The sequence below is a fragment of the Callithrix jacchus genome, chromosome 1, assembly GCF_049354715.1.
Source record: "Callithrix jacchus isolate 240 chromosome 1, calJac240_pri, whole genome shotgun sequence".
Classification (NCBI taxonomy): Eukaryota; Metazoa; Chordata; class Mammalia; order Primates; family Cebidae; genus Callithrix; species Callithrix jacchus.
In genome coordinates, this window is record NC_133502.1 from 14,769,549 (window position 1) to 14,782,107 (window position 12,559).

General features: G+C 49.6%; 1 protein-coding gene across 11 annotated transcripts in view; it reads right to left on the reverse strand.

Moving 5' to 3' along the window:
- The window catches only part of DOCK9 (dedicator of cytokinesis 9), a 295,684-nt gene extending 287,156 nt beyond the window's left edge, over positions 1 to 8,528 (reverse strand). For 4 of the 11 annotated variants that reach the window (XM_078372637.1, XM_078372123.1, XM_078371685.1 and 1 more), the window contains exon 1: positions 8,069 to 8,299. In XM_078372637.1, the coding sequence (XP_078228763.1) occupies positions 8,069 to 8,200 (132 nt within the window). In that variant the 5' untranslated portion in view covers positions 8,201 to 8,299. Of the gene's footprint in view, positions 1 to 8,068 lie in introns of all 11 variants that reach the window. The other 7 variants (XM_054245273.2, XM_054245030.2, XM_054244912.2 and 4 more) reach the window with 3 other exon arrangements.
- Between the last annotated feature and the right edge of the window lie 4,031 nt (positions 8,529 to 12,559).

Here is a 12,559-nt window from a genome sequence, read left to right on the forward strand (position 1 = left end):
ACTTCCCTGCCCCTGGAGTTCAGTGTTGCCATGTGATTTGCTTTTGCCACGCAGACCTGCCACATTCAAGATGGGGGCTGTCCCATCAACTCAGGTCTCAGGACAACATGGAACTAGGCTCCCAGCCCACACTCAGTGGAGATGTAGTACAGAAGAAATAAATCTTTCTGTTCTAAGCCACTGAGATCTGGGAGTCCTTGGCCCATAATGACTGATTCATGACAGAACATAATGAATGTAGAGGAGAGAAACAGAAGAGACACAGGAGTTACCGATTCAAAGCTGGTGATGAAATGACACTCCCCGCTAAAACAAGAATGTAAAAAGGACAACCTAACTTGGGATGAAAAGTGGCAATTTTTGTTTTATAGATGCTGAACTTAAGGAGCTGGTAGGAGAGCCAAGGAGAAGAGTCAGGCAGGAAAAGAGAAAAGCAGGTCTAGGGCAGGGTGGGGCAGAGCGTGTGGCAGAGAGGGCAGAATCAGAACTGAGATAAAACTGTGGAAATTGACATAAGGTGGTGCCCCCCTTTAGCGTAAAGGGAAGAAATTAAATTCTATAAACCAGTGGTGGAGAAGAGAGCCTTTAGGAATGCCCCTGTGTGGTGAGTGCAGCAAAAAGAGTGAAGACAAAGTAACAGACATCAGAGAGGAAGCAGAAGACGAAGAAGAAACCTGTTCCAAAAGGGAAGAGGGTGCTGGGTGGAATGGGGAGCACTGAGAGGCCGCCCCACACTACGGACGAGAGCAGGTCACGGGGATCGGAGCGGTGGACAGTGAGGAAGCAGAGGCAGACCAAACAGCCAGCGTGGAAGTAAAGACCAGAGCTGGGTCAGTACAGCCAAGAAGCCTCAAGCTGGGGAATGGCCAAAGGCAGAACCTGTGACAAACAGCCTCTGGCATCTCAGAAACTCCCAGCCCTTCTCTCTCTACCACTTGCTAAACTCTGAGCAACTTTTAAAATTGCTAGTGCTCAAATATACAATAGGAATAAAAAGAACTACCTCTTAGGAGTAAGTGGCTCCAATTTTCACAGCACATTCTCAAAATCATTTCTCCTGTCATTCTTGAACAGAGTAATAGAAGTACTACATGTCAACTGCAGAACTCTGGAAAGGACAGAAAATCGGGAGGGCGGAGGGGGAAGTGAACTTCCCATCATCCCATATCCAGAGATAACTATTGTTAACATTCTGCATTCTGGTTTATGTTAAAGACTAAACACAGATAATCAGTCAGGCTGATAGCCAGTCAATGAATGTACATGAGAGATTTATGCTAGAAAAACAATTTTATGACAGATACACTTTTAAAACTTCATTCTTATCAAACCTACATTCCATAGTGTACAGCACAGCTTCTGTCCATGTGAATGGGGCCCTTGAGCTGTGGAATGGGGTAGCTCTCCAAGCAAAAGGTTTAACTTAACACTATGACCAAGGTATCTCTACAGATAAATAACTACAGGGAAAATATTGTTTCCAAGCTTACTGTTTGACTTTTACCTGTAGGGTACTCATAGAGAAGGACGTGTAGTGTTAACATGGGGAGGCAACAGGCAGAGTGGCCAGGAGCTCAGGGTGTGAAGTTACAGTGCCCAGGTCCAAGACCCAGCCCCCGGACCTACAACCATGACCTTGAGGTGACTTAACCTCCTGTGTGTGAAGCCCTCAGATGCATTCTAGGACACCATAGGCGGTCAATAAATGCTGGCTCCAGAAATACTTAGTGGAGATAATCGATCTTTTCCTTTGGTAATGTAATAAGAGCTTGCATTTGTTAAGCACTCACTGTTAACCACTTTACCTGCATTATCTTACTTTTTAAAAAACTCTCTAAGATAATAATACCTAAAATCCCAGTTCTCAGATGAGCAAACTAAGGCTTGGGCAAAGTACGTTGCTCGAAGTCCTCAGCCCATCAGTGGCAAAGCCAAGGCTCACCTTCAAAGCCCAGGTCCAACTGGTTTCTTCTTGTACTTTCATACTTTAAAAATCCCTCTCCAGGCTGGGGGTGGCGGCTCATGCCTGTAATTCCAGCACTTTGGGAGGCCAAGGTGGGTGAATCACTCGAGGTCAGGAGTTCAAAACTAGGCTGGCTAACGTGGTGAAATACTCTCTATAAAAATACAAAAATTAGCCAGGTGTGGTGGCACTTGCCTGTAATTCCAGCTACTTGGAAGGCTGAGGCAAGAGAATCACTTGAGCCTGGGAGGTGGAGGTTGCAGTGAGCCAAGATCCCACCACTGCACTCCAGCCTGGGTGACAGAGTGAGACTCCATCTCAAAATAAATAAATAACCCTCTCCACCTTTCGTGATTGTTTGCCCATGTTTTATGTGGTTTATTTTACATGTAACTATTATATTTCATTATAATTTATTTCAGCATGTGCTATAAGGTAGGGCTCCAACATTGTTTTTTTGGTAACATCATTTAACTCACCATATCCGACTACTGCTCTCATGATACCTAAGTGCCCCCCCCACCACACACACACACACACACACAGGCCTGTTACTGGATTTTCCCTTCCACATCACAGACCTCCCATCCCATCCTTGGGCCTGCCTGACAGAAAACGGTCACATTAATTACTCTCAGGATTACATTTAGGGAAGGTCTCTCTAAGAAGCATATGCTCATGGCTGGTTTGAACTTCTTTCCTGAAATAGGTTTCAAAAAGACAAAGGGAAAATCTATTGCAGGATGTGTTCTCAGCCAATCAATGAAACTGTTCCCAAAGCTGGCAATTGTATTTCTCAAAACTTCTCTCGCTTCCTCCAAAAACCTGCCCTTCTTTGCTCAAGCTGCTCTGCTCCTTCTCGGTCCTACCTGGCCATACTAAACATTTGTTCAATTTCTTATTCTTTCCTAGCAAAAAATCTCCCTTATCTCTGCATCTTCCAGGTCCAGTCCAATTCTTCATAAACTCCCAAATACACCAGTTCTGTGCTTTCATCTTCCTCTGGTCTCTGAGCCACCCGTTGGACTCTTTCCATGGTACGCCTTTGGACTGTTAGTCACCTTTGTGTAGGTGACTGACCTGTCCACCTATTTAGATCATAAACCCTGCACAGGCAAGCTCTGACGTGGCATCATGTTCTTAGCACCCAGCAGAGAGCCCTGCCCCAGAGTCGGCCTCAGTAAATGTAGACATTGGTTTCACAGTTCCTTCCCTCCCTGTTCAACTCACAGCCTCACTAATGTCCTCCTGACTCCTAATAGTTAAATAAACTAAAAGCCAAAGTAATGGAACCTGCTGTTGATTATCTAGTCCAAGATGGGCCTCCACCCTGCATCCTGTATTTTGGGACATTTCTGTTTGTTAGGACTCCATTGGAGGGTGACGAGAAACAGTGCAGAGAAGCTCAGGCAAGTTTAGTTAACAGCTTACTGACATCTGACTTTAAATTATAGGCAAAAACAAGGTTTCACCTTACTTGAGAATTTCAAAGAACACCATTACCGGGGTCTCATTACCTCTGAGAGCACTGGAATCTTGAGCTGAATGAATGGGGCATGAGAGAAGCCTTGGGCAGACTCATGGACATTACCATCCCATACCCCCGTCCGCCCTCGTCCAGTAACACCAAGCAAAATTTAGCAACGACCTGACTTGGTTTCATTTGTACTGCTGGAGCTCAAAGGGGTGTGGAGTGGCATCGCTGGCAATGGCTTGACATCTAAGAAGAGTTTGAAGCTGAACATGGTGAGATAAGATCAGTAAGGAAGCCGGGCAGCCAGATGACTTGTATATTAATACCTCAGTGCAGGACAGCCAGGACGCCCATGCAAAGGGGTGTGGTCTGATATTCACACGAATCTTTCAGAGAAAGGACACTTCCAGGCTTTGAGTGGTATTAATACATCCTCTTAGATCTTGGCCATTATGATGCCATCTTTAATACATCTGAAGACCTGAGGTGAAATTCCTTCAGGGGCTCCAAAAGTAATCACAACTCAACCCTGCTCAGGGACTTCTCTCTAGCTTTTCTTCTGAGCTTGCATATGTTTTGACCATGCTGCCTTCCTATTCTACATTACAGAAAGCTAATTCTGAAATTGTGAGGATTCTTCTTTCATTACCAAAATTCATGAATTACTTTTCCTACATTAGAAATGTTCCTAGTAGTACCTCCACTACTTTTATAAAAGCAGCTTAGGGTTGGGTATGGTAGCTTGCACCTGTAATCCCATGAGTTTGGGAGGATTGCTTGAACCCAGTTCAAGACCAGTCTGGGCAACAGGGCAAAACCCCATCTCTACAAAAAATACAAAAATTAGCCAGGCATGGTGGTGCATGCCTGTAGTCCCAGCTCCTCTGGAGGCTGAGGTGAGAGGATTGCTTGTACACAGGAGTTCAAAGGCTGCAGCAGGCCATGATCATGCCACTACACTCCAGCCTGGGTGACAGATTAAGACCTGTCTCTAAAAGCATAAATAAATCATAAATAAATAAAAACAGCTTCAAATAGAAGAGTGTTGGTGGAATAAGGGACTCTAGAAAAAAATCCAGTACACCTCTTATTTAACAGAGCAAGAAGCCTGAAGTTCAGAGACATTAAGCAACAGTCAAAGGGGACTTACGTAGCTGGTAGAATACATGCCAGCCACTGTCTAAGAACTTCATCCCCATATAGCTCAATTAATCCTTCCAACAACAGTACAAGGAAAGCATAATTATTATCTCCAGTCTACAGATGAGAAAACTGAGCCCCAACAAGGTTAAGTTATATAGCTAAGACTGCACAACTGGTGAGGCATAGAACCAGGCTTACAACCCATGCTCTAAGCCACTAAACCTCTAAGATTAAAACACGGAAGTCCTGACTCCATGGAGGGTCCTCTCCATTATGAATTCTGGCTAGGCCCTGTGGCTCATACCTGTAATCCCAGCACTTTGGGAGGCCAAGGCGGGTGGATCACCTGAGGTGAGGAGTTTGAGACTAGCCTGGCCAACATGATGAAATCCCAGCTCTACTAAAAATACAAAATATTAGCTGGGTGTGGTGGCATTCACCTGTAATCTCAGCTACTCAGGAGACTGAGGCGGAAGAATCACTTGAACCAGGGAGGTGGAGGTTGCAGTGAGCCGAGATCACATCACTGCACTGCCTGGGCAACAAGAGCAAAACTCTGTTTTAAAAAAAAAAAAAATTCTCAGGCTTATGAAAGAGCTAACCACATTTGGAAATGCCTGCAAAGCTTTTTTAGATCCTGATTAGAACAAATTAACAATCAAAGATTTTTAAAAATAGTCTGAGAAATGTGAAGAGCAAACTAACAGGTTGTTAATTTTATCATAATGACATTGCAGTTATGTAAGAATAGATGCTGCTTTTAAGAAATATGCACTAATTATAAAGAGGTGAAATGATATAAGGCCTGGGGCTCACAATCACACATGAAAAATAATAGAAGAGACACATGAAACAAGTTTGGCAAAATCTTGATAATTATTCAATCTGGATGATGAAATATAAAGGTTTATTATCCTATTCTATTTTTTGTATGCTTATTTTCAAGCTTTTCAAACAAATTAATACAAAATCATTCATAAAGGTCCATAAACCTGAACCCATGAAAAATGAAGCTATTGAACAATGAAAAATGGATAAGCCCATGTTATATTTACATTAGTTTGATTTTAATGGCAGCCTTTATCATCCACCGAACTATCTAATTTTGTTTCTGATCTCATGACCATCCACTCATCAATACTTGAAGCATGGGAAGAGCTAGTCAACCCATACGTAGTTTAATTTTTTTTTAAATCCATCTGCAGAACTGCTTTCTTAGTTGGCTAGTTAAGAATATTTATTGAGCATTTATGTCATGGGCATTGTATTAGTGCTGACCCAAGTTATCAGACACAGAGCAGAGTAATTATTCCCATCTAGGGACAGATGCACAGACCATGGGATTCTGAACCTGGCGTGGTTGCTGCTCCACCTCCTGAGAAGTCCAGGGTTACCTTACCTCACCTCTCAGACTTTCACACAAAAAGCCGGGCCAGAACTTATTCAGCAGGTGCACCTGCTGGGCTCCCTGGCAGACACTGGAGCCACTAGAGGAAGTAGGCAGTGGCAGAGCACTGGGCAGGAGGTGAGGGGATGAGGTGTGTGGGTAATTTTTGGTATCTGTAAGCCCTCCCAGCTTCTTCCTTCTGCAGTTCAGAACCATCGGAATGCATTTCCCATTTCCCATTCAGCCGGGGGCCCTCACATGCCGGAGTAGGCCCACTTGCTTCCCTGCATATTTCTATCTGGTCCATCACAGGTTTTATCAGACAGGAGACCACAGACAGACAAGACTAAGGGTTAAGACAGCAGACAGGCATCTGGCTCTTCATGCTTAAAGGCGTCCAAGGAAAACAGATATACTACTAAAGTGTCATGAGGTAACACAGTTGGCAGCCAGTCACACATGGGAATGGACACTACCAGGTCACCATTAGCAGGCTGTCCTCCAACAGGAAGGGCAGATGTTCACGGACTGCTGCACATCAGCAGTGTTGTGTCTGCACCCCTGTGCTCCCCTACACAGCTAACTAAACCAGCACCTGCGGCACCATGGAAATCAGCACACTGGCACACTTTACTCTTCTTCTGCCTCAAATCCCTGATGACCACGGCAGGCCCCTAGTAAAGGAACCAAGTTCTGTGTGAGAACAAAAAAGACACCAAAGAAGTTGCAGACTTTATCCTTAACATGCACTGGCAACAGTCAGGAAGATGCAGGAAGCCATACAGAAGGTAGTTGGTTACGGAAAAGAGAGCCAGGTTCTGGTCTATTCCCAACTCCTGCTCTACTCCTTACCTGATCGACTTCCCTAAAATAGAAAGATTAAATCCCTGTTTACTAAGAATCAAACTGGAGTTTGAGAAATCTGGAATGAATTGGAAGGGCTAGCAATCTAAAGAAAATCCAAACTGAGCAAACTTAATACAGAAATCAGCAAAGCCTCATTTCCAATCTCCACAAACGTCATTCATGCAATTCTGTGTCTGCTCAGGAAGGGCATCGATATGCCACCATAATGATGCATCTGCCCCATCTGCCCCTGTGTTAAGGGGCCCAGCAGTCTGTCCTGACAATTCCCCACACACCGCGCCACAAACCCCAGACAATAATTTCCAAGGCCCATCTTCTTGCACTGTTCCAACAAACCCCACAAGTCACACCCACCCACAAACAAGACCGTTTCAAGAAAACAAATGCCGGCGGCAATGCAAGAAGCTAAAAGTTTCCAGCTGCCCTGCAGAGCTCGCTCCAGCTCAAACGTCGCTCCACTCCCGCACCATCCAGGTGAACCGGGTTGTAGTGCGTTTCCAAATACAGCAGGACCAGCGCTGGCTGTGAAAAAGTTAATTGAAAACTTCATCTTCCTCACATCCAGAGGCCTATTCTCAAAAGACGTTCTGCCACGTGCAAATTCAAAGCTCGCTTTGCTTGCTTCGAACCCCCAAACGTCACAGGAATTTGCACCAATGCTAAATTAGCGAGGGTTCCCATCAGGTCCCCAACCCTTTCTAAAAGGCGGCCAAACTTGAGGATGCAGGCTTGGAGGAGGGGCGCAGGAGAGGATGCGGAAGCTCTTCGCTCCTAGAGTTCAGCCCACCCAAAGGGTTGGCAGGGGCATCTCCAACCTGAGTCGCGGACTGGATGAGAAAGCCCTCACTTCAATTCCCCTGTGCCCCTCCAAAACACGCGAGGAGAGGGAGGCTGGGGGAAGGATGCGAGGGAGTGGGCAGAGAGTAATTTCCCAGTTGTCAGAAAGCAGGTAAATTGGGAGAAAGCCGGGTGAAAAGAATGAGAGGGCGACGTCACTCCGCGGAAATTTCCCAGGAGGAAGGGGGCAGCGAGGGGAAGAGGATCTTGGGTGGCGGAGAGGGATCTGGGAGTTGCAGACCCTCCAGGACCTTCTTTTCTCCCCTGTCCAACCCCCTCCCGCCCGCCCGCCCCACCTCCTGATTCCGCGGACCCCGCAGGGTCGGCGGCTCCGCCTCAGCCCCACCGATTAAGAGGCGCCCCCCGCTCCTCCGGCCCGCGGTCGTCCCGCACTCACCAGGAGCACCGAGCCGCGCACCACCTCAGACACGCTCTGCCGCAGCTCGGCCGCCGTGCCCGGCTTACTCAGCGCCCGGGTGAACTTCCGAGTCTCTGCCGAGGCGGGGAGCAGCGGCGGCTGCGACATCATCCTGCTCCTGCCGCCTCCGCCTCCCGTAGCTCCCGCGGCCCGACCCGGCCGCGCGGCCGCCAGGTGCGCCCTCGGCGCCGGGCCCGCTCCGCCCGCCACTCCCGGCGCCGCCGCCGCCGCCGCCCGCTCCCCGCGCCGCTCGCCGGGCGTCCGGCCGCCGCAGCCCGAGCCGCTCCCTCCACGCCGTGTCACGCCCGGAGGCGCCCCCCTCGGCGTCTGCGGTCCTCCGCGATCCTAGCAGCGCCCGGGCTAGCTCCGGGCGACCGTGCGTGTGGCGGCGGCGGCTCCCCCATGCCACCAGCCTCCCTCGGCGACCGTTCGCCGGGCCGCCTCCTCGGGGCGGGGTGTCCGGCGCGGCGCGGCGCGGGCGGGGCGGGGCGCCTGGAGGGCGGAGGAGGGGCGGGCGCGGCAGGACGGCGGGTTAGGCAGGTCGGCGCGGCCCGGCGAGGGAGCCTGGCGGCGGGACCCGCGCGGGCGGCGGGATGGGCGCGGACCGCCTGCCGCGCGGGACCCTCAGCGGGGAAGGTGGGGGGTCGGGGCCGCCTCTGCTCCAAGCCGCACGTCCGAAGACCCGAGGAGGGGACTGCCTAGGCCACCAAGAGGGCGCACAGCCGAGGCTGGACGAGGCGCTGTCTCGGAGCCAGGTTTCCTGCCCAGGGAGCCCGGCCGCGCGCGAGGGGACCCCGATGTCACCGGCGGGGTCAGGGCTCGGCGCACCACGCCCCCTTCTGCGCCCGGGGCCACTGCGGGGACGGAGATCTCAGGAAAGTAGACTTTATTCATGCCGCACCGATCGTCACCTCAGGCCAAGCGGACCTGAACCGAGCGCCACAGCTCGAGCCGCGCGCTCTTGTTGGTGCCTGGACCTCCCCACCGTTCGGTCCCTGAAGACACTGAGCTTGCGGCGGGACTTGGCGTGGGAGACTTGCAGACCCCGGCCCGCCGGGACGGCCAGCTGCGTCACCTTGGACGTGGACAAAACTTCGGAGCCTCGGTTATGTCGCCTATAACCTGAAGACAACGGCCTGGAAGGGGCTCCGGTGACACGGGGGCCGATTTGGCCGGTCTGCCGCCCCTCCGCGCCGGACCGCCAGGCTGGGTGCCCGGGAAACCGAGATGCGCCGGCCTGCGAGCCCACCGTGACGCAGATCAGGCGGCTGCTAGCAACAGCCACCTTCCCCCCACCCCAAATCCTTCCCGCTTTCTCGTCCCTAAGGGTCCCCCGCCACCCCGGCTCCCTTTCCATCCCTCTGAGAAAGCCCAGCGCAGCCTAACCCTGAACCCGCCGCATCAGGCGGGGATTTGGGCCAGGCCCGCCACGCATGCTCAATGGTTGGGGACTGGGCGGGGAGGCTGACTGAAGGGCGGCTCCGCTGATTGGTCGGGCTGCTCAGGCCACGCCCGTTGCCTCCAGACGGACAGTCCCTTACCTGCCGAGTCGGCCTCGGCAGAGCGCGGTGGCCTTGAAAACCCAGTTTTGGGAGAATCCCTGCCGCGCCTCCCGCTCAGTACGCGGAGGCTTCATAGCCGCCATCACCGCGGTGGAGGAGGCCCGCCTGCTGCGTCTCACCCCGTCAGAAAGCCTAACACTGACCTGAAGCGTAATATTAAAGTGGTGGGGGAAAAAACTGATCTAGCGCAGAGAGCAAAACACCTCCGTTCTGTGTTGAATGGGCAGGCCTGGAGGTGAGGCATGCCGTCGGCACTCAATAATTGCTTGCAGGATTAGATTGTTTCCCCAGTGGGTGGGGACTGCAGGATGTAGCATTGAGTGAGCCTGACAGATTGGAAGATAAAACTAGTAATGTGTGATGATAAAAACAATTACGCACTAACCTGTTTCCTCCTCTGTGAAATAAGGGAATGGCCTAGACATTTTCCAGATCCTCTTCTGTCCCAAGAGTGGAGCCAGGTGACCGGCCTTTCCCTGCCTTCCCGGTGAACGCACTCTTCGGTGAGATCAGCTCACACTGAAACCTTTCAGCTGCACGAGTGTGGCAGATCAGTTCTTATCTGAACTGTTGTCAACAGTTTTCTTCCGAGAATCATAAATTAGAGCCTTCCTTTAGTCTTCTGAGTCTCTAAAAGGTACCAGACAACACAAACTTTTCCCCATTTATTACCTTGGCTCTCCAAGCTGTAACTACTTCTATACAAGGCGAACTATTTTACCCTTTTTTAATTAAAAACAACAAAAGCACCTAAGGTTGTAGGGTTTTCTTTCTTTTTCTTTTTTTTTTTTTGAGTCGGAGTCTCACTCTGTCGCCAGGCTGGAGTGCAGTGGCACGATCTCAGCTCACTGCAACCTCCACTTCCTGGGTTCGAGAGATTCTCCTGCCTCAGCCTCCTGAGGAGCTGGGATTACAGGCATGTGCCACCATGCCCGACTAATTTTTTGTATTTTTAGTAGAGCCAGGGTTTCCCCATGTTGGTCAGGCTGGTCTCGAACTCCCAATCTCCGGTGATCCACCTGCATTGGCATCCCAAAGTGCTGGGATTACAGGTATGAGCCACCGTGCCCAGCCCTTTTTTTTCTTTTTTAAAGAGCTTTATGATTATAATAGTGTGTGTGTGTGTGTGTGTGTGTGTGTGTGTGTGTAGTCGAATAAAATTTCAACAAATGGTTTTAAAGATCTAATCGGCTTCTATTAGCAGTTCATGAACCAGACAGCATTCTGTCCTCAAAATAGACAGGAGCTCTGTGGGAATGGAAGAACATCTGGGTTTTGTTAAGGTAACTTAAGCAGGAACAAGGGAAAAGTACAATGCAGAAAGCACATTGGGTAACTTCAGGTTTCTCTCCTTTATAGGTTAAAGCAGAGGGGGCTGCCTTCAGGCTGACTGGGCCCATTTGACTAGTTGCCGTGAATCTCCTGGTTTTTGAAAAACTGGCTCTTTTGGGGATTTTCCTGTTTTTTAAAGTCTCTGTTTAGTTACGTGGCACTTAACATGGTGGCTTCATTTTAGTTTGGTCTGTTGGGGCCTAGTTCAGGACCTGAGTCCAAAACAATGGCCTACCATAAATTTTATTTAAATATATGTATATCTGGAAAGTGAAGAATTCCCCAAACCTACCGATTTATCCATATCTCTACCATTCCTACATTCTGTATTTGCTTGCTGATTTAGTATATTCTAGAATTGGCAGATTTTCATTTAGGAAAGCAGAGACTGACACACAATGTGCCAACAGTAGTCATTGGCAATGTCTAACCAAGCGCAGGTGCTGACAGACAAGGAGGCATGGAAACGTAAACTAAGCGCAGGAAGGTGGATTCACCCAGCAGCCCAGAAAGGAACCTCGTCTTCCTGGTGAAGTGTTGTTGATATCAAATGGGACATTCCTGGAGTTCAAGTTTCAGTAGAAACTTGGTCCCTACTGTTCTGGCCTGAATTGTACTCCCCCAAAAGACATATTGAAGTTCTAAATCCAGTACCTGTGAATGCGGCCTCAATTGGAAATAGGTCTTTGCAGATGTAACCAACTTCAGGTGAGGTCCTACTGGAATAGGTAGGCCCTAATTCAATATGGATGGTGTCTCTTTTTTCTTTTGAGATGGAGTCTCACTCTGTTACCCAGACTGGAGTGCTGTGGTGCAATATTGGTTCACTGTAGCCTCTGCCTCCCGGGTTCAAGTGATTCTCCTGCCGAAGCCTCCTGAGTAGCTGGGATTACAAGCACCTGCCACCACACCCAGCTAATTTTTGCATTTTTAGTAGAGATGGGGTTTTGCCCTGTTGGCCAGGCTGGTCTCCAACTCCTGACCTCAGATGATCCGCCTGCCTCAGCCTCCCAAAGTGCAGGCATTACAGGTGTGAGCCACCGCGCCCGGCCTGAATGATGTCTTTATAAGATGAGACACAAATACATACACAAAGGGAAAATACTGTGTGACAACAAAGGTAGCAAGGAGAATACTGCACACCTGCAAACCACAGAACAGCAAGGATCACTGGGAACCACCAGAAGCTGGAAGAGGCAAGGAAGGAGTCTTCCCTGAAGTCGCCAGAGAAAGCATGGCCTGCAGACACCTTGATTGCAGACTTACAGCCTCCAGAACAGTGACAGAATCCATGCTGTTGTTCTAAGCCATACTGTTTATGGAACTTTGTTACAGCAGCCCTGAGAAACCAACATGCTGGCCAAAGGCTATTTTTAAAATTTTCACTAGAGCCGGCCCAGAATTGGGTGAGTTCTTTTGGCATCACTATTTCCTGGGGAGAGGTCGTACTTTATAGAGGGGCAGAGCATCAGCCCAAAAGAGGGTGCTGCCTGGGATAAAGCTGACCTCTGGCTGGCCTGGGTGGATGGGGTCTCAGGTGTAGAAGACACATCCACCTACATCAGCTTGATGGAAT